The sequence below is a fragment of the Pinus tabuliformis genome, chromosome 1_2, assembly GCF_031772625.1.
Source record: "Pinus tabuliformis cultivar Carrire ecotype Pingquan chromosome 1_2, CPIR1, whole genome shotgun sequence".
Lineage (NCBI taxonomy): Eukaryota > Viridiplantae > Streptophyta > Pinopsida > Pinales > Pinaceae > Pinus > Pinus tabuliformis.
The window spans coordinates 369,150,841-369,177,644 of NC_142298.1; the positions used below are offsets into that span (position 1 = coordinate 369,150,841).

Consider the following 26,804-nt stretch of genomic DNA (forward strand, 5'->3'; position numbering starts at 1 on the left):
GACTCATATACATTGATATATCTCCAAGAAGGTTTTTTCATACATGACATAGACTCTTTGAATTTTAATGACCAATCTTAAGGCTCTCAATGGGAGCCAACTAAAATAAAATCACTTGCTCATGAAACCCATGAAGCAAGGCTCACAATAATAATCTTATTTTTCTTCATTACATCATTTTCAAAAGTCACAATTACATGTCATTATGAAGATTGAACCTAGTTACACTTTTCAACAGAATGGCACCTCGAAGCTGGTTGATCCTCCATTGGGAACCAAACCAATAGGCTACAAGTGGGTCTACAGGAACAAGTATAAAGTTGATGGCTCATTTGACAAGCACAAAGCTAGGCTTGTGGCAAAAGGTTTTGCACAAAAGGAAGGGGTGGACTATGAGGAGACTTTTTTCCTCACAACAAAATGGGCTACCATCCGGACACTCTTTGCCTTGGCAACACAAAATGGTTGGAAAGTCCATTAAATGGATGTAAAACCTGCTTTCTTAAATGGAGATTTGAAAGAGAATGTTTTTGTGTCCCAACCGGAAGGATTTGTTGTGAAGTGTCAGGAACATAAAACATGCAAGCTTGTAAAATTCTTGTATGGCCTCAAGCAAGCTCCGCGAGCCTGGTACGAGAAGTTAACTGAGCATCTGCTGAAACTCAACTTCAAACATTATGATCTTGATAATGCAACTTTGTTTGTTAAGAAAGTTAGCAAAATAGTTGTATATCTTGTGGTGTATCTAGATGATCTTTTGATGACATGGAACAATGTGAGCTATATTTCATCCATAAAGAAGGAATTGAGGAAAGGTTTTGAAACGACAGATTTGGGCTATGTTCACTACTATCTTGGTATTGAAGTAACTCAACATCCGAAGTTTATATTCCTCTCTTAGAAGTACATTGGAGATCTGTTGAACAAGTTTGGCATGTTTGAGTGCAATCCTTTGACTACTCCAATGGAACAAAACTTAAAGCTCACATCCATTGAAGGAAAAGAATTTGAGGATGCAACAAAGTATAGACAACTTGTAGGAAGTCTCAACTACCTGACTACTACCAGACCAAACATTTCATCTGTCGTTGGAATCCTCTCCAAGTTTATGCAATAGCCTTGTGAGGGACATTGGTCTGCTGCCAAAAGAGTTCTAAAGTACTTGAAGGGAACTCGAGACTTTGGACTTAAGTATACACAGGTGGGCGACTTTAGCTTCATTGTATACTCCGATTTAGACTTCGATGGAGATAAAAAAACTGGAGTATCTACTTCAGGTTATGTTATGAGTCTTGGATCAGGAGCTATCTCTTGGAGGTCATGCAAACAATCAGTTCTAGCAAATTCCACAACTGAGGCAGAATATGTGGCAGCAGTTGAAGCAACAAAGGAAATTGTGTGGCTCAGGAAAATTTTGGAAGATTTGCAGGAGAAACAAGTGCATTCAACTCCTCTCATGATTGACAACACTTCTGCAATAAAGTTGGCCAAGAACCCAAAGTTCCATGATCGAACGAAGCACATCAATACAAAATACCATTTGATTCAACATCATGTTGAGGCCAAGACAATCCATCTACGCCATTGTTCCACAAATGAGCAGATTGTAGACATCTTCACCAAAGCGCTTGGAAGAGAAAAGTTTGAAAGATTCAGAATGATGCTTGGACTCACCAACATCCCTTCAGATTAAGGGGGGATGTTGACACCTAATCTTTGGGATTAGGTGAATCCATGTAAATAAGAAAATTAGGGGAATTAGAAGTTGAAGAGACACTGGGAGATGAAACTCAAGAGTCTCTCCTTCCATGTATATATCTATGATCAATCTCAATGCAAAATCACAATTCACTTTGAGGAGTTACCTCCTGGCCTGACATTTTTCATACCATATCATGTGTTTTGTCTTAGAATTTGGTTGAGTTTTGAGGGTCTATGTCAAATATGTATTTCCCCTTCTAGGGGTTAATATCGTAATTTTTTGGTGTAAAAGTTTATCTAGGAATAATTTAGCACATGGTTACTCATATTTAGACACCATGATTAAATTATTTTATTATAGATGCACTTAGAGGGTGAAAAATATTTATTTCCCTCTTTAGTCTTTTAATTAAATTTTCTAGCAAAAATAAAAAGAAAATAATTAGCTAGAAAATTAATTATTTTTAAGCCAAAAATTAATTTTAGAGAAATTAAATTCTCTTAAAGTGGAAAATCATAAAAAATTCGTGGGTTCAAAAGAAATGAAATTTTAAGGGTTTTCTACCAAGGAAAAAATCGATTTTCTAAGAGATATTGACCCTTTGGAACATGGTGGTCAAGTCAAATTGAATTTTTTGAGGATAAAAGTCAAAAATATTATTTTTTGAACTAAGAAAAAAGGGGTTTTAAGCTAAGATACCGGATTTGTTGCCTAGGCCTCACGTGTCCCAAATCGGATGAATCAGACACGATTCAGTGGGACACGTGTCCTCTGGATCGTGTCCGATTGTGTCCCGTCGGGAGTTGGGACACGTCGTGTCTCGATTGTGCCCCGATGGGACTCGAATGTGTCCCGATTCCAAGACACGTGTCGCGTGTTTTTTACCTCCGCACGGCCATAAAAGGCAATTTGGCCCATTCTAACTTCACGAAAGTCATTCTCTCTTGTTGTGGGTTTGCTATGTGTGAGAGCAAAGAGAAAAGGGTGTGGGAGCATTTTGGAGGCGATTCAAGCAACAAGTGCGTGCATTTTCTCTCTATTTTTTGCATTTTTATTACAGGAGTTTGCATGTGCATTTGTTTAAAAATTTGTGCATTTTTTCTTTATTTTTTTACAGCATTCATGGCTCAATCAAGGGAAACAGGGAAGGGGCAAAAGAAGGGGAAGAATGTCCCCATTGGAGATGCCCCTCCTCTTCCAATTTCATCAGGGTCTGCAAGTGTTCCCTCTATTGCAAGTGAGGCTACAACAACAGTTTCAAATGTTGAGGGAAGACAACAGCCTCAAGATAACAAATATCCCTTTTGGAAATATATCACAAGAGAGCAAGGGCTAGGCAACAACATGAAGGGAGGAGGCAATGTTGCTTGGAAATGCAACTATTGCAAAACTCATTTCATGAGCACATATTTCCGTGTGAAAGCTCATTTGTTGGCTTTACCAAGTTGTGGAATTGCAACATTTACGCAGGTGTCTTTAGCTAAGAGGAAGGCAATGGAAAAAGAGGCCCACGTTGGTATGGCAAAAGTGGCTGCAACATCTAATAAAAACAAGAATGAAGACCCCCTTCCATCCTTGAGGAAAAGCAACAACAAATTTCCATTTGAGAGTTCTGGTGGGGGACAAGCAGCAAAAAGAAAGGCAATGGCATTTGGTGCAATGGACAAGATTTTTTAGAAAGAGAAACGGGAAGAGCTTCATCCCACCATTGCATTTTTTTCTATCAAAACTTCATATGCTTTAATATTGCATTCTCACCTTTATTTATTGAGATGTGATGAGCTCTAACTCAAGGGACTCCATCAGGGTATGTGCCTCCTGGGTCAGAGAAGCTTAGAATCACATTGTTGACGAAGGCAAAGAAAGAGGTGGACAAAATGCTCGAGCCTATTAAATCAACAGGGCCAAGATCTGGGGTTAGCATTGTTTCTTATGGATGGACAGATCCAGCACGACACCCAACTCACCAACTTCATGGTGTCTTCCTTGAATGGTCCAATTTTCTCGAAATCAGTGGATGCACTTGGACAATACAAGGATGCACAATATATCGGTAGTTGTTTATTAAAATTATTGAAGATATAGGTGCTGACGTTGATTTCTAGTAGCATCGGATGTGCTCTAAGCCTCAAAATTTGCAGGGAGGCTAGGACACATGTATTCCAGAATACCCAGAAATCGTTTTGGGAAATTCCACCCGAAGAAGGTTTTATTAAAATAATTAATTATTTTTAATGGGTGCTTAAGTCTAAACTTAGGAAATTAAAATAATTAAAGGGTATTAATTAAACTGAGGGTGAAACTTCTAGAAGAAGACAAGGATCAAGCCAAAATGATTTGAGCCATTGATTAGAATCTAATATGGGCCATTGGTTACTCAATGAGAAGATTATAAGAAGAGGCTTGATGGGCATTTGGAAGACACATCGGGTGAGAGATTAGAAATCGATTTTCTCAAGAGAGCAATGCAACAGTTGCTGGAGAAGTGATCAAGGTGATTTCTTGCAGTGAGGGGCAAGGATAGTTTATGGAGGAAGATTTCTTGATCCGGGGATACATTGTAGAGGAGGCAGAGAGAGATCCAAAAGAGGCAGTGCAGAGCCACGCTGGGCAGCGTAGGGCCACGTTGAGGTAGTGCAAACCCTGAGAGGAGATTCGAAATTCGCTGGAGAATCAAGTTCCAGAGCCAGAAGCTGGGGTGTGAGACTGGAAGGTTAGAAAGTTGAAGTTCCAAAGGCAAATCGATCAGCCTAAAGGAGTGACGCAGTTCCCAGAAGTTGTGACGCAGAGTAGTGCAGTGATTGCGTAGAGGCAGCTAGGGGCTGGATCAGTACTAGATCGCTAGTGATAGTGTGAGGTATATCTCGCTCATCTCTCTATAAGTCAGATTCTCTGTATTGGATAGCCATTAAGGCATCCAAAGATTGTATTCAGAAATTACTGCATAATAATACAAACTCTCAGTTGCTGCACTGGTTTTCCCACATTGGGTTTTTCCATGAACATTGGTCCAAAAACAACTGTGTCATTTGTGTGTGTTATTTCCTTCTTGTTCAGATTCTTGTTTCCGCATATTATTTAAAGTTGTGAAGGTTGCAGTTGTATTTATTTCGATATTTATAGTAGAACACAATAAATAACTTGCATGGATTAACAAGTAGGAGAAGTAGTATCAGTTTGCTGCAGTAGTGATTCGGGGATTTCCGAATTTTCACATGGTATCGGAGCGCAGTTGAAACAAGAGAGCAGACCGAAAGAGCTTAACGCTTAAGAGGAGGGAGATCAAAGTGTTGCGTAGGCAGTAGATCGAATCCCTAGAGGGATTGCGCAGTCCAAGCCAGGAGGGCAAGATTCTCGAGGAAAATCTCTCTTTGAGTGAGCTGACAGAGAGGTAAAATTTCCAGGTCGAGATTTGTTAGTGGTAGAGGGAGTAACGCAACAGAAGATTCAACGTAGAGTAGTCGTTAGGTGAGATGTAGTTTTCTGCAGCAGTTGCTGGGGCAGAAAAACATTAGAAGAAGGAAGGAGACACTTTTCAAGGGAATTTCTTCCTCAGAGAATTCCTAGCTAGGGAATTCGATTTCTCAATTGTTGAGCAGCAGTGGAGAGGAGCAAATCTACTAACTCCAGCGGGGAGTGCGTAGGCCAGCTCAGCAGTAGCACAAAGGAGAGAGGAGGCAGTTCGACATTTTATCGCCAGAGATGACAGATAACGGGTTGAGAGATCAAGATCGGTTGGATGGAGCATCCAACTATGTGATCTGGAAGGCTAGGATCTCATGCCTTTTAGATGAGCATGATCTCAAGATGTATGTCGATAGTGTGGTAGCTGTACTCGGTGATGCAAATCCACTCAAGAAGTACAAGGCTGAGATGGCGAAGGCCAAGCAGTTGATCCTCGATGGAGTGAGGGATCATGTTGTATGTCACATTGCTGGCAAAGGGACGACCAAAGAGATGTGGGATGCCTTGGCTACGCTATATCAAGGATCTTCCGAGCAACGGAAGATGTACTTGGAGGAGAAGCTAAGATCAACAAGGATGGAGAAAGGGGAACGCATTGATCCGTTCCTATCAAAGCTTCAGGAAGTCCGAGATCAGTTGGCAGCTGTAGGATCAACACCTCAGCCTACAGAAATGGTGAGGTTGGCCCTGAATTCAGTCTTAGAAGAATGGCAAGTATTTGTCCAGAGTATCCTGGGCAGAGAGAGATTGCTGGATTGGGAGGGAATGTGGGTTGCTCTTTAGCAGGAAGAGATGAGGTAAGACTTAGTCAAGTGAAAACTTGATGGCAGCAACAACAGTGGGACGAAGCCTAAGGAGGAGGAAGAGAATGCAACCCTTGCATCAAAGGGGTAGCAGTAGCAGCAGAGATGGAAGGAGGACGTCTCGAAGATCAAATGTTTCTGGTGTGGTGAATTTGGTCACTACGGTACGCAGTGTCCTCTTAAGAAGGACAAGGACAAGAAACATGATCCGCAGGCTGCAACTGCAAAGATCGAGGAGGAGGAGTTCGCCATGATTGCCTAGATACCTCCAGGGGAGAGGTGGAATGATCTAGTACTGTAGCTCGAAAGAACTACAGATGGGCATGATCCTTGAGTCCACCTCTTGGATCAATACCTTGCTATGGGAGCCCATATCAGAAGTAGCAGGATGGACCAGGGTCAGTTTGTGCAGAGGAGTGTTAGAGTGATAGTTGCAGTGGCTAGAAGCGCCAGAGTTTGAGTAGCGCAAAGCTAGTGTTGGCAGCAGTGTAGTTGGCACAGAGCAGAGTCAGCAGTAGTGCAGTGGCTTCAGTCACAGCACAGAGACTAGCAGCAGTCAGAACTCCAGCAGCAGATGCATCGCGTTGAACCCCTTTGGTTTAATGTTTGGATGCTTTTCCGTTGTTGTTGCAGCAACAACAATGGTAGGAGAGGGTTGCGGTGCATATGCAGTGTTGGCAGTGGCAGGGCCAGCAGCAAAACAGATGAAACATTTGCGCAATAGTTGGTGGGTAGTGATGTCAGACATCAACAACGCAGAGGGAGATGTTATAGAGAAGGTTGATGCTTCAGCGGGTTGCATTACTAGAGCACATTCCTCGCTAAGAGGGAGTGTTGATTTTTGGTAGCATCGGATGTGCTCTAAGCCTCAAAATTTGCAGGGAAGCTAGGACACATGTATTCCAGAATACCTAGAAATCGTTTTGGGAAATTCCACTTGGAGAAGGTTTTATTAAAATAATTAATTATTTTTAATGGATGCCTAAGTCTAAACTTAGGATATTAAAATAATTAAAGGATATCAATTAAATTGAGGGTGAAACTTCTAGAAGAAGACGAGGATCAAACCAAAATGATCTAAGCCATTGATTAGGATCTAATTTGGGCCGTTGATTACTCAATGAGAAGATTATAAGAAGAGGCTTGATGGGCATTTGGAAGACACATCGGGTGAGAGATCAGAGATTGAGGTGATTTCTTGTAGTGAAGGGCAGGGATAGTTTATGGAGAAAGATTCCCTAATCAGGGGATACATTGCAGAGGAGGCAGAGAGAGATCCAGAAGAGGCAGCGCAGAATTACGTTGGGCAGTGTAGGGCCACGCTGAGACAGCGCAGAGCTTGAGAGGAGATTTGAAGTTTGCAGGAGAATCGAGTTCTAGAGCCAGAAGCCGGGGTGTGAGACTGGAAGGGCAAAAAGTCGAAGTTCTAGATGCAAATCGATTAGCCTGAAGGAGTGATGCAATTCCCAGACGTTGTGACGTAGAGCAACACAGTGATTGCGTAGAGGTAGCTAGGGGCTAGCCATTCAGTGGCTGGATCAGTACTGGATCGCCAGTGATAGTGTGAGGTATATCTCACTCATCTCTCTGTTAGTTAGATTCTCTGTATTGGATAGCTAGTAAGGCATCCAAAGATTGTATTAAAAAACTACTGCATAATAGTACAAACCCTCGGCTGCTGCACCGGTTTTCCCACATTGGTTTTTTCCGGGGACATTGGTCCAAAAACAACGGTGTCATTTGTGTGTTATTTCCTTCTTGTTCAAATTCTTGTTTCCGCATATTATTTAATGTTGTGAAGGCTGCGGTTGTATTTACTAAGATATTTACAGTAGAACATAGTAAATAACTTGCATGGATTAACAAGTAGGAGAAGTAATATCAATTTGCTACAGTATTGATTCAGGGTTTCCAAATTTTCATAGTTGATTCTTGTGTGTGTGAAAAATAGGTTACCCGATTCCTACTGCAACACACTGATTATATTTCACCTACTTGTTAAATTAATTGAACAAGTTACTTGTAGTTTTCTATGGCGAATACTGAAATACATACACTATAGCCTACACCAAAATAAAACTGCAGAAACTAAATACAACACGAGAGAAATAAACATCACACACATCTACACAATTATTTTTGGACAAATGTCCCTGGAAAAATCCAATTTGGGAAAACCGGTCAGCGACTGAGGGTTTTATTATTATGCAGTAGTAATTCTGAGTACAATTTGTTGGATGCCCAATTGGCTATCCGATACAGAGAGAAACTGTGCAAAACAAATAGTAAGATGATCTCACCCTGTCACTGGAAGAACCAACTCTGATCTCGTTGGAAATGAGCCTTTGCGTCCCTTCCGCTTAGCCTCCGCGCAGAACTGCGTCAACCCCACGCAGTCTCTGCATCACCTCTGCTGGGACTGTGCTGTCCCTACATAGTCCTCTTTTAAGATTTACCCATACATTAAAAAATATTGATGGATGAGTAGAACCTCTATTTAAAGAAGTGTCATGGTATTTAGCACTTAATTAATTTAGCATACAATACTAGTGCGGTGTATGCGACACATGCATGTGTAGCTATCATATGCATGCACCGTATGCCTGCTATTATTCTTGCGTTCTTGATATTTATAAATGGGTCGTTACAACTAGGTCATCAATCATATATCAACAAAAGAGGAGATGCCCCAACATGGCACCTTCAATATTTTCAATTGTCTTCATCAACAGCCAAGCCCAACTGTCAATAAGATGATTACTGCAACATATCATTTCCTATAGTGAGACAAGTAGAACTCAAGCCTTTATCACATTCCAGGGGTTTCTTCCAAACCTTAACCTCATATTATCCACCAATCCTGACTTCTATTCTAGAACAAGGTTTCCTAGGGTTTCCTTCAAACCCTAGCATTCTTTTAGGTCTCAACATCTTCATCCCTTTCACTCTATACTTATTCATTGGTGTCCTCACAGGGGTGATCTCAACGACTTTTCTTTAGCCCAACTCTAATGCCATGTTAATTTTCTTAGGGCTATATTGTTGTTTGCTTTAGATAATTGCATTTTTGAACTTTTTCATATATCACATTCACCTCACATACACCTTAACATCATTAGCAATTATGTAGCAAGAACAATATTATCAAAAATACAACGGAACAATAAAAGGAACATTAGAAGAAAATCATGCACAAATAGGGACAACATGATTTAGGTCAGAGACCAGGATGAAACCCAAAAAGGGAAAGCCATTCAAAATTCTTCATCTTCTTCTATTCATTAGTGTTCAGTTGAGATACAAAGTACATCCATATAGAGATACGTCAACCATACAACAAGGTTACTACTCACTACACAAAATGAGAGTCATGTCAGACACTATACCAACAAGGCCTTGGCATATAATCTTATTAGGGTTTCTCTTTAGGGTTACTGGTGACAAGGTTTATGCATATGTCTTAAAGATAAGCTGATGCCATTTCGTAAATCCCACAGGACAATCCATGAATAACAGAGTATTGATAGCAAACATAGATGCCACTGCTGTTACAATATATATGATGCCATACGATCATTCTGCTCTGCACTACAACATACCAATACTGCTCTACGATGCCATTCCAATGTTGAAATATGTAACTAGGTCCAGTCTTCATAATGACATATGTAATCGTGATTTTATGTATTTAATGAAAAGATAAAATAAATTTATTATTTGTGTTCTTGAGGCATGGGTTTCATGCTCAAGGGAAATTTATGTTTAGGTCAAGCACCCATTGAGTGCTTCTAGGTTTGTCATAAAGTCAATTGATTCATTGTCATGTATTGAAGACCCATTTGGGCATGTTACATATTGTAAAGAAAAAATTATTTAGTCAAAATAGAGTCAAAAGACCCTCCAAGATCTCGTTATGCCACAAAGATCAAGTCAGCCTACATGAAGGGACAAGTCGGCCTCAAGATAGCAATTCGTACCCCTCACAAGCCTATAAATAAGAAGGAATTCAACCTCATTTGGACACTCACTCAAGCAAGTTCTATCTCCACAAGGTAGAAGCTGGAAAAGGAAGAAGAAGGAGAATACGAACAAGTTCCAAGTTTTGGGCTTCTCTCTCTCTCTCTCTCTTTTGTTGGGGTTTCTACAATTATTGGGCAAGACAAAATTCTGAAGCTGCATCGAAGCTATGAAGCTGCATCGAAGCTGTGAAGCTGCAAGGTCGAAGCTGTGAAGCTGCAAGGTCGAAGCTATGAAGCTGCCTCTAGGTCGAAGCTGTGAAGCTGCTTTTAGGTTGAAGTTGTGAAGCTGCAAGGTCGAAGCTATGAAGCTGCCTCTAGGTCGAAGCTGTGAAGCTGCTTTTAGATTGAAGTTGTGAAGCTGCTAGGTCGAAGCTAGATCAAGGTCAAAGTTGCAAAAATTGTTGCTGGGGTCAAAGTTGTTGGAGAAGTTGCTAGAAGGTCGAAGTTTGTTACTGGAAGATGTTCAAAAAGGAAAAAGTTGACTTGGTCTTGGAGGGTCTTGGTCAACGGCTATAGGTCTTGGAATTCGTCAATTGAAGTTTTATAAGAAGAGAAGAATTCTGATGGTTTTTCCTCTCAGTTGAAGAGGTTTTGGCCCTGGCTGATCACCTACATCTTGTGTCTTATTGTCTCACTGTTCTTTATGTTTTGGTAGCTGTTTGATGATAAAGAACACTAATAGTAATAAAGGAAAGAAGTTAATCAAGTAAAGTAAAAATATACCACAGGCAGTTATCAAAGTAAGAGAAATTACCTAATTTAGCTGCCCTAGATTTCTCAACAACCAATACTGCTCTACGATGCCATACCAATACAACTCTATGATGCTATACTAATACAAAGGAACTAAGCATATTGCAGAGGGACCATACATATAACGTAGAGGAACCAAACCATACATACAATGAAGCAAATACATAGCCATGTGTGATCATAATCAAGACCTTGTCAAGTGATGCGAGACCTTATACCAATGCAAGACCACGGTGAGGTCGAAACCATATGGCATTATAGTGAGATCAAGACCATATGTTATTGTAGTGAGATTGAGATCATATGATATTACAACCATTACAATGAGACTATACAGAGTGAGATCATATGCCATAACAGTGATACCCAAGTGCGAGATCGTATGCAATTACGATGAGAACTGAGAGTGAGATCACTGCTATTACAGAGTTGCCAAAGAGCAAGATCATTGTCCTTACAGAAATGCCAAAGAGTGAGAACATTGACATTACAAAGATTCCAAATATAGATACCAAAGTGAGAGTCTTGTAGCGAGAGTGTAGAGTCCTGTAGTGAGAACGCGAATCTTGTAGCCATAATGTGAGTCCTCTAGCCATGCGAGAGTATAGTCATATGTGAGTGAGTTGTAGTGCCTCAGACATGCGAGAGAGAAGACCTGTGGAACCTCAGACCCATTCAAAAATCTCAGAACAATCTATCCCCTTTGAGTACCTTTTGGAGATCAACTCAATTGGGTATATATAGTTGTTTGAGGGTTCGAAAGGACACATCTTCTTGCCAAGCCGACTTGATCAAATTGAGCCGACTTGAAGTGGATATAAAAAAAATAAGTTTGAATTCTATTAAACAATTTTCTTTGCTTGATCAACTAGCAGGAAGGGCTAGGGAGTTCTCCCTAGCTGCCAAAATTAACACCACTGACATTCTAATCGGAAAACTGGTAAGTGGCATGGAATCCTCTCATCAAATTGCACAATCTGAGACCAAGTTGACCTTTTGACCACTGGGATGACTTTGCATTGGCAACCGTGAACTGCCTTGGGAAATTTGAAAGTTGTCAGTATGAGATTGCCATGCATGAACATTGTATGAGGAATACTACACCTAAGCCAAGGCCACCTATACACTTTATAGACCATAACCATGTGGAAAGACTCAACACAAAAGTGTATCTTGATGCAAGTTTGACTGGACAATACACTAATGATCACCCCTACGAATGTAGGCTCCCATAAAACCATGAGTCCTTAAGAAAGCTCACCTAAGACCCTCTAATCTTGTACAAGATGAAAGGAACCCAAAATGAACTTGAAAGGACCGGCCATGGTCTAATCAAAACAACAAGATATAGACTCAATGATAAGACACAAGACCTAGGATACCTAATATAGGGCCTCACATGGTTTTTACATTGTTTTTGACTTGTCACCCTGGGCTTACAATGGTTGTGATAGATACTTCAAAAATTTCTATGTACCCTTGCTGGCATGAGGGGTAACAGGCCCTACAATGTGTGATCACCCCCTGAAAAACTCAGTGGATCCTCTAAACCATGAGTCCTGAAAGATATGTGAAAATTCCTTGAAATGCAACAACTAGAAATATTTCTTGTAACTGATAAATTAATTATGCAGTTTATTTTGTTACAATAAAATAACGAAATATTCACAGTGCAATTTCTTCACCATAAAAATTAATTGCAGAAGTAAAATAGGAATTGAGAAATGCTAGCACACACACAAAAATATTGACACCATTATTTTTGGACAAATGTCCCCGGAAAAACCCAATGTGGGAAAACCGGTGCAACAACTGAGGGTTTATTTTATTATGCAACAGTGAATTTTGAGTACAATCTTTGGAAGCCCAACTGGCTATCCAATCAACAAGAATCTGACAAAAATATTTGGAGAGAAAATTCTCTCCCTCCACAAACAAACCCCGACCTCTGTCTCCCTCTGAAAACTGGTTGTCCAACCCTTGTGCAGGTCGTTTCTGCGTCTGGCGATCTGCATGACTGTGCTAGGAAATCCTGCGCGATCCTGACAACTGCACTGGGAAAATCCACGTGACCCTTGCGGCTGTTCTGTGCTAGCTTCATTGTGGAATATTTCTGTCACTTGTTGGTGCCTCTCTTGAACTGTAAATCTTCCACCAAATCACTATCTCTACCCCTCTTGACATTTGCTACTCGATCTCTCCTGCTAATCACCTACATTGGAGTATTGAACTGCCTAGATCACTGAGTTTTTGCTATGTGTGTTCTCCATTTACCCATCGACCTCTTCTTATAATCTTTAGTTGGGACTCTAACGGCCAAAATTAAATCTTAATCAATGGCTGAGATTATGTCTAAGTCGATCCGTATTGGTTTCTAGATAATTCACACCTTTTTCAATTAATTCCTATTAATTAACCACTTTTCCTAAGTTAGACTCTTCACAAAGTTTCGAGACCAAAACACCATCCGTTATAACAAAAACTAACAAGACTCACCCCAAGTCCTCCAATCCTATCTAGGATGAAAGGAGTTGAGAGTGGGTACTAGCAGGATCAGCCATGGCTGACCATAATAGGCCTAGGATACCATAATACGTAACCTCCACATGGCCTATAGGGCTTTTGACTTGTGTTCTTTGGACTTATATTGGTGCTGCCAAAAATGAATATGTGCATATATGTACCCCTGCTAAAAGGGGTGTAACATTTCCTTACTGAATCCATCTATAGTAGACACCGGACAGCTTTCTGACCAGTGAAAAGGTTGATGAAAATAATCCAACTACAGTTTTATATGAGAATCTCTGCTAAAATAACAGGGCAGTCTAGATCGCAGAAACACCAAAGAAGACAGTTTAATTTAAACTTCAGTTTTTGGCTGGTTAAATGATTACCTCGTTCTTAGGTTTCTGGAACCTCACATTAAGCTGAGTTATGAACATGGTGAAGTGTTCTGGAGTCCTTTTTGTTTCCTTTATATTTCAATGACTGATAAATATGGTACTTAATAAATACAATATTTAAAACGGATTGCCTATGTGACCTTCCCATGATAAATTTCGCCTTTTTGTTGTATTGCATTTATATCTTCTGCAGGAGCATAGAACTTAGAAGGGCAGTTCCTTCTATATTCTGTTTTTATAAGGAAATAATGCTCTACAACGTAGTTTGGCATCAATATTTGCTCTGTTAATTGGTATCCCATCTTTGCATGGTTGAGAATAGATGTTAACTTTGCTGAAATATACATTTTGTTCTAGGGAGTGGAGGATCGTTCTCAGCACAGGAATCGTGCAATTGCATTAGAGCGACTGCGTAAATTGATAGCTCTCAAAGGTTTGTCTACTTACCAATAATGTAGATTTTATGTTGGAGAAATATTTGGTTTGATTACTTGTTTTATGTGGCAAATTTAAACATTCTATATTTTTCTTGAAGAAGACATACATTCTTTGGCATCTAACGAACTAACTATTAATTCAATTATTTGAGAAATGGCTCTATTTAAGAGATCTATTTAAGGGATAACAGTGCTTCACGCCTTGTCCTTAAAACATTAATAACTGCATTAGTGAGGGTAATTTCTCCAGTATGGATTCTACATTCTTTGTGTCATCGTGGACAAGCAATTACTTGATTAGACGTGGTTTGTTGACCACTCCAAGATTGCATCTGGTTCTAGCACCAATATTTATTCTGTTTATATTGTTATTTATTAACTGAACTTTGATTTGAAGCACATCTGTGAAATACATGAATTTTTGTTGGCATGGAATTCTAATGGGCCTAACAGATAAGAGCATCTGTTTCCTTCTTGGAGGTTAAGCAGTCAAATCTCTGCACAGTGGAGAAAGTCAGTTTGGTGCTAGCCAGGATGTGACCTTAAATTACATTATTATGACTTGCTTTAACTCGTTTAATGATTTTTTGTGATCCATAAGATCTTGGTTATATATTCTCAACATAATCTAAATGTGGTTTGTTTATATGGTTGTAGATGTACAGAAAGCCACCCCACCTTCAAACTCTTTGTAAATAAGTTTCTGATCTACTTATTGCTTTTTCAAGTTTTGAGCTTCTTCTAGGAACTGCATGTGAAATATATCATGAAGTTTTGTTGGTGTTGAGAATTCTAAGCTCTAACATAAATGATATTTTGTATAATCCATAGGATTTTGGTTATAGTTTCTCCTTTTATTCTGTTTAAGTGTAGTTTTTTATCTGGGAGTAGCCACATGTTTGACAGAAAACCTCATTCCAAAAATACTTATGGAAGACGCTTATTTTCTTGTTTCATCCGGTCTGAATTTCTTCTAGGTTGCTCTTGATTCTTGATCCATGCCTCAAGCTTACTGTATACAATATATGTGATAAAATTTAGCTTCTGTGCAGACATCTGAATGAGAAAGGTTTACCTTAATATGAATTTGCGTTGATGGTCACCAATTGGTAATCACCTTTGAAAATCCGAGAACTTCATACAGATATGATGTCTAAACAGCTTGTGTTTACTGGATCACCCAATGCATTAGCAATGAGCATTACTTCTTATTTGTTATTCCCAGCTTCTTCTAGCATTGCTCCCGATCTTGGAACAAATGGCTTGAATACAATCTGTGATATTGTCTTGAAAGAAACTAGTAAATTACTAAATTTCGCCTGTGTGGCGATTATGCACTTGACGAGTAAGTAAATGAATAAATAGTTGTTAAATAAAGACTATAAATGAATAAAGACATCTGTTCCCATCCCTGTGGGATGTGTCCCTTTGTAATATCCCCAATTTTGTGAGCATGGGAGTCACTAAGGAACTTTGCCCAATTTTAGTAATATTAATTAAAAATGGGCAAATATCATTGGAGAAAGGTGGCTAGTATTATTTTATTGGAAAATAACGGGAAATTATTATTTTATTAAATGACGACAAAAGTAACTTAGTGGAAAATGGCCCCCACTAATAAAATAATATTAAAAAAAGGAGTCTAGAGGCACGAGGAGAAATTGTAAAAGGAGGATGGACTCATTTTGTGGATTATCTTTTGGCTATTATGCTTCATATTTCATCTTCTCCTGGAGATGTTTAGCACAAGGGTCAGAGTTCTGTTTAGCACTAGGAGTTCCAAGCATAATTCCACCCTCATTTCGGAGAACTTTGAGTATCTCCCTAGTGAAGAAATTTGGGGAGCTCAATTTGTAGCTTGCATTGGATGTCATTGCAGGACTTTATTCAGTTGTGCATTTTTCTTGGGCACAAAGGTATTTTGTGGAGCACATTGTAGGAGCAAGCATGGGTTAGAGGTTCCGAAATTTTGCAAGGAATTTTCTTATTGTTAGACTAGAGTTTAGACAACGATTTTCCGAGCTAGATTGGAGGCTATTACCTGAGTCAATTTTTCTATCTTTGGCAAGGGCACAAAAGCTATTGACCAAACGTTGCACATGAGTTTAGAGAAGTGGAATCGGGGGAGATAAGGGTTAGAGATTGGAGGTATTTCTCAGTAGAGAATCTAGCCAGAGTTGGGAGAAATTTCCCGTTGTAGATTTGGGCATAATTCAGTAGTATCAAAACTGTGGGGCATTTTCTAGCTAGATTGGGCAATTCACATTTCTTGGGGGTCAGTTGAGGTCGGTGGATTCAGCTCAAATCCTTTTGGGTTTTTGTGGGTTTATTGAGAGGAGTCTCCGACTAATTTTACAAAATTTTCCGGGTGATATTCGGGCACGAAATCCTCATTCTTATAGCAGAGCATATTCTTATTAACTAACAAATTTGCATCACTTTGTGGGTTCAATTTTGGCTTGGAGTTGGGCCAAACCCTTTCTGGGTATTTTTGGGTATGAGGAGTGGAGCTCGTGGCTGCAATTTTAGGGTGATCCAGGTATTCTTCAGAGCAGAATCTTCAATCCCATTCTAGCAACAACAATAGTAATTTCCTGGGTAGTGCGCAGTTCCAGTTTGGGCCAGTATTTCCTCCAGATCAAAGTTGTCTCACCTGGGTTTTGCATAGCTTGCAGTAGCAAGCCCAGGGTCCATTTTCCTTACTCATTGTACACATGATTCTCGAGATTAATAAAATGGCTTTGTTAATCTCAATGTTTCATCGAGTTTCCGAGGCGGGGAAACACGAGAGCGGGGATACGCACAATGGGGACGTATATAAGCAACCCCAAAATTTAGGGAAATTTCAAGGAAACAGGGGGACATCAAAGTCATAAAAAATATAAAATTATTAAAAATTTAAATATATAAAAATAAAAAAATAAAATCCCAACAATATGTCAATAACTAAGTTGGTAAATAATAAATCTTAATAATTATGAAATGCACATCTAAATATGATCATCATTTCGTATTAGACTATTATGAGTCATACTTATTGTTTGACATTTCTGCAATCATTAATATAAAATTGTAAATCTAAAAGTAAATTGCTAAATTGAATCCATCATTTGACATTATGCAATGTTCCATCTAAATTTATCATTCGGCAACGGGCATTAATATTATGCGAGGTATATCTAAATTAAATTAATCATTTGACAATTGAAATTACACAATGCATATCAAAAGTAAATTCATCATATGACAATGACATTATGCTGAAGTCTAAAATAGCAATAGAATACTAAACTAAAAATAAACATAGAAAGAAGTGAAATACTAGTAAATTTCTCAAAAGGTACTAAATAATTAATCACAACTCCAATCAATTGGCTCCAAGTCAAAAAATGAAAATCACAGCTCCAAGTCACAAAATGAAAATCGCAACTCCAAATCATAGCAAATTATAGATGGAAAATGTCAAGCGATGACAACAGGAAAATCTTAGGCGGTAAGGTAAAATGTCGAACAACAGTAGAAGGAAAATGTCGGGCGACAAGGTAAAATTGTAGGGTTAATGAGAAATGAGTGAGAAATGTGAATGATTATGTTTTAAAGTTTGAATTTATCCTTCAGTTTTTATTTTCATATTTTTTTTAAATTATATTAAAATTTGTAATTTTTTATGTTTTTAATTGTTATTAGCAAAAAAATTTCGGGGGGCACTTTAATTTTTTATGTTTTTAATTTTTATTAGCAATAAAATTTGGGGGGACGAGGGGGATGCTTTTTGTCACCAGAGAAAAGTCCCCCCTAGAGTTTCCCCAAAAATGGGGATGTGGGGAAACGTTTCCCCAAGAGTATCCCCGTCTTGGGAGCGTGGGGGAGCAAGGAAGTGCATCCCCCACCCTAGGGGGCGCGTCCTCGTGGAACATTGGTTAATCTGCTTATTTTCTATGGTGTTTTGATTTGGGTGCTTGGATTTTAATTTTAATTGTTGTTCCTAGTTCATGTTTTTGGTATTTACTGTTATTTCCATTTAGGAATATTACAGTGGTATCAGAGCCATGATCTTGGTCAAGTTGTAGGCCTTAAGCCAAGTGATGACAAGGCTAGAATAAAAAGCTAAGAAATCATGGGGTCCACAGAAAGATTAAAATCAAACAACATGGAAGTAACCTTGAATGAGGTGATTAGGATGCAACAAATGATGATTGATGTGGGGTAGCAACTGATTCACACCACAATTGGGAATCAGGACCATTCTCAATTATACAACAAATCCACTATGCCCAAAATTATGGATAATGCATCAAGATGGCAAGACATGATTGCAATTGATGTGGAGTTATTGACAACAAATTGGAGGGCATACCAATCATTGGGACATGGCATTCAGGCATCCCTCTTTTTTTGGGAGTTCTGTGAACTAAGAGATGTGCACAAATTAGTGGGAATTTAGTGGAATTATGCAGGGATGATGAGGAGGATCAAGACAAAAAATGAAAAGGCAGTTGAAGGGGCCATGGTTGGCAAGGAGACAGTTGAGCATACACCCGTTGATGAGATGCTGACAGTTGATGAGGTACCTAGTGTTGTGACTAAGTTTTCAGGTGACAACAATGCACCACAGGTTGATGAGGTGTCGGGAGACATCTCCACTGTTGATGAGGAGCCGATAGGTATAGAGGCATCTAGGTCTATGACAGAGCTTTAGGACGACAACCACCTACAATTGACTAGTGAGCATGTCTTGCATGTCGGGTTGTCTATGGAGGAATAGTTGGAGGCTCATGTTGAGCCCATGATGGAGGAGGACGAGCAGTCATCTTTTGGGCCAACCATCAATTTAGAGCAGACAAATGCACAGACCATTAGCAAAGTTGCAATACTTCTAGATAGTGGCTCTATTTGGGTTCATATAGATGGGGCTTGCAACATTGCTAGGCTACCTTTGCACAACAGAGAGAGAGATGCGGAGTCACCTCGACAGATTTTATGTGTCGACCAGGATGGTGAGATGAGGCGACATGAGCTGCAGAGGGTGCAACACTCGCAAGATGGAGGGCTTGTTCTATGTGCGGGAGTTTGTGCATTCAATTCCTCTCTTGGGGTTGGATGGTGAGAGATTCTGAGTTGGTACATGGTGGAGTGGGTTGGACTTGTTGTCGCACAAAGTGTCTAGAAGAGAGTCTAAACAGAGTAAGGATAAGAGTGACAACCCTTACTCTGAGCGTTGTCGCGGTGCCTTGACACTGTGCGACAACAAGATTCATGGGGATGGTTGTAGTCTTGAGTAAAGCTTAGTGGAAGCTCTCAAACATCGAGGGTGCTGGAGGCTCAGGTTGGCATTGGGATCTAGGTGGTGCTTCCTATCCAATATCAGACATGTGGGATGGCTATGGCATTGATGAGGTAATCAACCTAGTGACTCAGCGCATTCATTCCTTAGGGGGTTCCAGTCGACACTAGTGGCCAGGCGGTTTGTGAGCAGATTCCATGGGTTGTTTTGGCATGTTGGTTGTGCATGGGGTTGTAGGATGATTAACATTCTCTGGCAGGAGCTGGTTGGAGGAGGTGGCATGGGTAGGCCGCCGGACCGAGCGTTATATGGAGACAATGTTCTCCCATTGAGGTATTGGGCGCAGGAGTCGCTGAGGATCAACACAGCAGAGATATCCCCTCTAGCAGGAGTGGAGTTAGGCCACTCAGGTCTACCAGGATGGACGAGGAGATATGACGCATGTCATGGTGGGCTCACTAGTAGAGTGGCAGATACTTTTGCACATGCGAGATACCGTGTGTTACAGGGTGGTACAACAGTAGGCAGTAGTACACAGGACTGCACAAAGTTATGTTGTAGGGTCCAGTGTTATGTAGAGGGATGTGAACTGATGTGTACAAACCCAATTTTAGGCCATAACATCCAGTGGTGTGCAAGGCTATGCAACGAGGAGCAATGGCCTGCAGAGGAGCATGGAGGTGTGTGGTGGTGTGCGGTAGCATGTCAGTTTACACTGTGGAGTAGGAGAAGTGGCTTGCATAATATTGAGTACCTGTGGGGAGTGTCAGGTACATTGACACTGGTAGGACACAAGATGATGCAGGATAGGCTAACAGTAGCAGGGGGGATCTAGTAGTGTACAGGGGTAGGCTGCAATGTACAGTGGCATCCTGAGGAGTAAACGGATGCTTGATGGTATGCAGGGGTGTATGGTGCTGCACAATGGGGTCTTGGAGGGTTGCCTCTAGGGAAACCTATGGACAAAGACATAGGGCATACCTTTGGGTGTAGTTCACATGGGATCAACAGGGACGCAAGTGTGTGATACTCGAGGATATCCATGGGGACTCACACGCTTGTCCTTCTTCTACATCACTTACAGGCACAGACGATTTGGCTGTTGTCCTTTGACACTATAGGCACGAGCAGCAAGGGACAGGGAGCTTACCCGAGATATTTGGATGACACTTAGCGCACTAGGGGAGAGACCTCTCAGCGGTGGTATTGGGTCAGTGTACAAGTTGACAACCATAGGTTGGGGGATGAGGTGATCATCTGTAGGGGTGGCATATCGTTCATCACTAATCCTATGCCTAGGGAGCTGGTCATCAGGGAGACATGTGTCACTTTTTCCACAGGGCATGTCAGGACCATACATGAGCAGAGGATACCGTGTATGATTGAGGCAATTTTCTAGTATGTGTTCGAGCTCCAGACATTGTATTGGCACATTATCGAGAGGGCGGGTGGCACACTTAGTGGTGATGGTTGGCAGGAGCAAGATGGATCCACATACACTGAGTTAATTTGAGTATCAAATACCCATCTATTGGCTGCATTCAAGGGGTAGCTATTTGGCACATGTGGTTTCTAGCTGTCATTAGTACTACGCAGTGGCAAACAGAGGGAAGTTTAGCATGCGTCAAATTAGTTCATGATATATGGAGCCTATATATTAATTGCATGCAGGGACTAAAGAAGAGGCACAGTGGATTCCAACCAAGGTTACTTGGGAGTGGGAGCGAAAACGGGGAGTGGGAGTGACATTTTCAGAAGCTCTCGGTTCGGGAGCGAATCGGGGAGTGAATTTTTATATACTATTTATATTTTTTATATTTTGATGCATATATGTCAACAAAAGCATGTAGAATGATGAATTAGATATAAAAAACATAAAAAATAGATTGAACCATATAACGTCATGTTAATTTTAGGTATGTTCTATGCTTAGAGCAATTTATTTCAATTTGCACAGTTAGCTCAATATCTTTTCCAGATTAGCAATCACATCAACATTAAAGTAAACTGCAGATAGAACATAAACATAAATCATAGAAGACAAGCCAAGACAAGAGGACACAAGATGTGGCGCTATCCAGGGACAAAATCCAATGTGGGGAAACCTTTGATCAATTCTTCTTATATGTTCTTCAATAGTTCAGTAGAGAGAGAGAGAGAGAGAGAGAGAGAGAGAGAGAGCACATTTACAATAGAAGTCAACACTTTGGCTTATTGAGGTAAGAGCATAGATCATCTCTAAGAAGATGATACATGAGATCAATTGAAGACATGCTGCTTCAACTGATTTCCTCACCTATCATAGTGCTGCATCTCGTCATCATGCTGCACCTCACTGCGCTGCACCATGCTGCACCCACGCTGCACTACTGTCACATGTGCCATTGTAGAACCATGTTGTCATACAACATGTCTCATGTGCTTGCCACAACTATCCATGCTGTCCATGCTTGCCATGCTGCACCATGCTTGTCATGTTGCGCCATGTTGTCCATGCTTGCTGTCCCATTGTGCCACTGCTACACAATGTCATTGCTGCCCCATTGTGCCACTGCCTCATCATTGTGCTGTCCCATTGAACATTTCGGCAAAATATCATCTCTGTCCCATCATTGTTTTGTCTCATCATACTGCTGTCCCAACATCTTACAACTGTCTCATTGAACATTGCAGCACTATATCATGCTGCTGTCCCAACATCTTACAACTGTCTCATTGAACATTGCAACACTATATCATACTGTTGTCCCAACATCTTTCAACTATCCCATTGAACATTGCGGCACTATATCATGTTGCTATCCCATGCATTTTAGCAGCGTTATGTAGCCTGCTGTCCCATTTACTTTTCTGCACTAGTTAGTAGCACCATGTAGCTCAACTGTCCTATTTACTTTGTTGCTGTCCACAACACTGCTGTTCCAATGCTGCCTTTACGGCTGCTTATATGGTGACTGGTTAGGGCATCCGACAGCCCTTACACACCCAACTATCTGTCCACAAACAGTAGCATATTGCTTCTATTCTCCTTGGCCTGTTTGCTTTCTTATTGTGCACTTAACCGTCTTGTTCCCACGTTGTCCCTACAACCTCTACGTTGTCCCTTTGATCCTTCATGCTGCGGCTAAGGCTCCGCTGTCCACACAGCCCTTCACACTGTCTAGGGCAGCCTCCACGCTGTCCCTTTGACCCTTCACATCAGTGTCCTCCTTCTTCTTGAGCTGCCTTAGGATAGCTTCGTTAGGGCTGCCTTTAGGTCTTAGTGAGGGCTTCCTTTAGGTCTGCGTTAGGGCAGCCTTTAGGTCTGCGTTAGTAGGGACCAACGTATAGGTTTAGGGCTCCTCCTTGATAGCGTTAGGGCTTTTCTTCATGACTGCATCCTCTAGATTAGGGCAACGTATTTCTTCTTGACTGCAGCTAGGGCAACTTCTTATCCTCCAATGTCTAGGGCTTCCACTCCTAGATTTCTCTTCCACTAAAACCCAAGACAAGTGGAGAGAAATCAAGATAGAAGTGTGTGTGAGAAATGACTCTCAAGTCATCTCCTTTTATACTAAAATGTTGAGCACATGTGGGGTTTATTTGGTTGCTGGCCGACCTTGATGAATTGTCTTATAACACAAATAAATTCATAACTCCATGAATACTTATCGGAATCGAATGATCTTTAGATCAATCCTACACCTCTCGATGAGAGGAATCCAAGAAAAATATCAACTGTCATAAATAAGATGACCCACATGGAGTTTGGCCCTAGTTGCCAATTTTAACACTCCCTCTCAACTAGGGAGAACTCCATCCGCTGATCCATATTTCTGACTATACTATCTCTGCCATCAGTGCCTTGCACTGCTATGCTCCGCTGAACCATGAAGAAGAAGAATTGATCGAGAATGTCTCATACCATTCTCTACTGACCCGAAGTCAGTTTTATTCATCCCAAATCAATATCACAAGAGAGTGTCTCAAAACACTCATACTGATCCCAGATCAGTTTCATTGATCCTAGATCAATGGAGGTCATCCTAGCATAGGGAGTACGGTAGATACAACGATGCGCCCATCGATAGTACTACTATGGTCCCTAACATCATTTCCCTGCTCATTGGCCAGATGAGAGGTACTTCCCATGAGTTCCAGATTGCATGGGTAGGATGCCTCAATAGGGGAACCATTCATCATGTCCCTAAGTTGCCTGAGGTATCACAGGGGAAGGTTGAGCCATTCACCTTGTACAAAGAACATCATTAAGGGAGGGTGAGTCTCCCTATGATTGCTGGTTTCTCCACTAAGTACCCCAAGCCCCCTAGAGCTCCCAGAGCTCAATGCATGCAACATGCATGAACCTCATAAGAAGTCTCAACAACTCTAAGTTGTTCGGGAAGGTCACACATTTGATATTTCCTCGGGGCTTAGACAGAATGTCTGTGACCTGTACATTAGTCTCAATGCAATGGAGCCTCCTTGCTCATTGACGTCTACCATATCCCAGATAAGGTAGTATCTGATGTCTATATGCTAGAGCAATTATAGAATACGAGATTCCTCAACAATCGAATCCCCCTTTGGTGACACAGAAGATCATGGTGGTATCCATCATGTGTACAAATAGCTCACTGAAGAGCTTCCATAACCAGGCAGCTTCACACGAGGTCATACTCGTAGCTATGTATTCGGTCTTAGCGGTGCTTATAGCAACCGACTTCTGCTTCCTGCTCATCCAGGGTATCAAAGCAGAATCCAAAGAGAACCAACACTCAGAAGTGCTCTTGCCATCCTCCACACTGCGTGAGTAGTCAACATTTGAATAATCATGCAGCTTCATATTTCCAGCAGTGTATCTCAATCCATGAGAGATTGTGCCTTGAAGATATCTCAGAAGATTCTTGGCACCAATCCCGTGTGGCTCAACCATATATGAGCTCATCATACTAACTGCAAATCATATGTCCGCACAGAAGTTCACCAAGAACATCAACACAAATGAGTTTATGAAATTCAAAGGCATTTCCCAAATCTGGTCTGTCATCACTACTATATAACTTCTGAAAGTTAAGATCCTTGAGGTAGTCACGGGCTTGCAGTTTACCATTCCACATTCGGAATCCAACTCCCTCTTACTTCTGCAAATGAGAGGGTCTGCACCTGTCAGAAATAGGTTGTCCTTAGAAGGTGATGAGAGGTTTATCATCCACAACCTTTGAGCAAAGGTTTGGATCGGCTTCAGTCCTAGTGAATCTCAGTTTCATCAGACAATTATCAACCCTCTCATACTAAGCCTGGGGTGTTTTTGCTTCAAGCCATAGAGGGCTTTCGTCCACCTGCACACATGAGATTCCCGATCATGAATCTCAAATCCCTCGGGTTGTTCCAAACCTATGGACCTGCTACATGAGGGGAATTGTCCCCTTATAAAATTTTCCTTTGGTACATCTCAAACATGTACTTTCATGCTCTTCTTGAATTCAGGGATCTGAGTCACCATCTGACTCACACGGGTAGGGCCCCATAAGTAGACCTCCGGTGCTATAGATAAGATGTGTCAACTGACATGGTCCCCAATGGACCATCTTGCAACTTGATACAAATTGTCAACCCTGAACTCAAAAGCATCTTAGAAAAATTTATTTTTAAACACATACCTTTCCATCGATGAATGCCACCCTGAAACCTTTGACTTCCATTGCCGAAATGGACATCAGGTTCTGCTAGCGATTAGGTACACAAAAGAGATTCTTGTAAATGAATCGAGTTACCCTTATTCAATTGAGGGGTGACATTCCCTACACTCTTTCCGGGATAGGTGGCATCGACTCCAAGTATCATCCCACAATTGTTTCCATCTCTGCTCAATTTGAGAGAGCACCCTTCTATCTGATGAAGTGCCTTGAAGCACTACAATCAATAAGGCAGATTCCCAAAGAATCTGAAGGAGAGGGCCAATACAAGATAACGCTTCTTTATCTTATCAGAAACAACCTTTGATTCTTCATACCTGGGGTTCCTTGCATTCTTTGAAGAGTCGACCGTTTCCTTGATGACCTGCATTACTTGTCATTCCTCTGATCATTGAAGATGTCCCTAGAATGATTGTTATCTTCATCAAGAGATGTGTCCCTGCCATTCGTATACTTCTTCACATAATGGCCGAACTTATTACAAACAAGGCATCTGCCTTTCCTTCTGTCCTGAGATCCGGTCTTCCCAATGAAATGATCTTTAGGTACGCCATCAGAAGCTTCCGCTGTGCCATTCTGATAATATTCATTGCTTAAATTTCACCATCGATGAATTTGAAGAGTGATGAGGAATCCATTGATCCTTTTGTCCTTTCCCAACTGTCCTCGGTGATTGCTCTTTGTTAAGTTATGGTATGTTCTATGCATATAATAGTTTACTTCTTTTTCTTATTATATTCCACAGATTAGCAATCACATGTACATAAAGTAAAGTGTAGATAGAACATTAAACGATCGACAGAAAACAAGCCAAGACAAGAGACACAAGATGTGGCGGCTAGCCAGGGACAAACCCCACAATGTGTGGGGAAACCCTTTGATCAAATCTTCATTTATCTTCAATAATTTAGTAGAGAGAAATGGTACAATAAATCTGATTCATATCAGCAGTAACAAACCCTAGATCAGCAGCATCAGCATTAGCGGCTTCATTATCAAACTAGGGCAGACGATATCTCACAAACCGACCGTCGGATTGACTACATTCCACCACCAAAAGTTGCGGCTTCCAGTGGAGGTTCAGATGAACCTACAACACAGTCCAGATGAGGAGATCTTCTAGGCCACGTAGGTCAATCTTTACTTCTGCAGTTGCAGCTTCAGTTTCAGTAGTTTCCGCTTCAAACTAGGGTAGTCGATATCTTGCAAACCGTTCACCGGATTGACTTCATTCCACCACCAAAAGTTGCGGCTTCCAGAGGAGGTTCAGATGAACCTACAATGCAGTTTAGATGAGGAGATCTTCTAGGCCACGCAGGTCAATCTTTACTTTTGTAGTTGCAGCTTCAGTTTCAACAGTTTCCGACTTCAAACTAGGGCAGTCGATATCTTGCAAATCGCTCGTCGGATTGACTTCATTCCACCACCAAGTTGTGGCTTTCAGAGGAGATCCAGATGGACCTACAATGCAGTTCCAAAGAGGAGATCTTCTAGGCCACTCAGGTCAATCTTTGGATCTGCAGTTGCAGCTTCAGGTTCAACAGCTTCCGGCTTCACGTGTGAGAGAGAGACCCATTTCTACGCTATAGAGAAGAGACTCATTTCTGTGCAGTAGAGAGAGAGAGATGTGATAAGAAGAGTGAGTGCAAATGAGGAAAAGTACTCTTATATTTATACACAACGTTGGTGTTTGAATAGATGCGACTGTTGGGCTTCTGAGCCTACATGAGTTGTAGGTCGGCTTGATAATAATTCCATAA

General features: G+C 40.9%; 1 protein-coding gene across 7 annotated transcripts in view; it reads left to right on the forward strand.

Annotated features, from left to right (window-relative positions):
* LOC149205908 (uncharacterized) overlaps positions 1–26,804 on the forward strand; it is a 304,264-nt gene that overhangs the window by 27,772 nt on the left and 249,688 nt on the right. For all 7 annotated transcript variants that reach the window (XM_089393582.1, XM_089393581.1, XM_089393583.1 and 4 more), the window contains exon 2: positions 14,003–14,078. In XM_089393582.1, the coding sequence (XP_089249708.1) occupies positions 14,003–14,078 (76 nt within the window). The remainder of the gene's footprint in view (positions 1–14,002; positions 14,079–26,804) is intronic.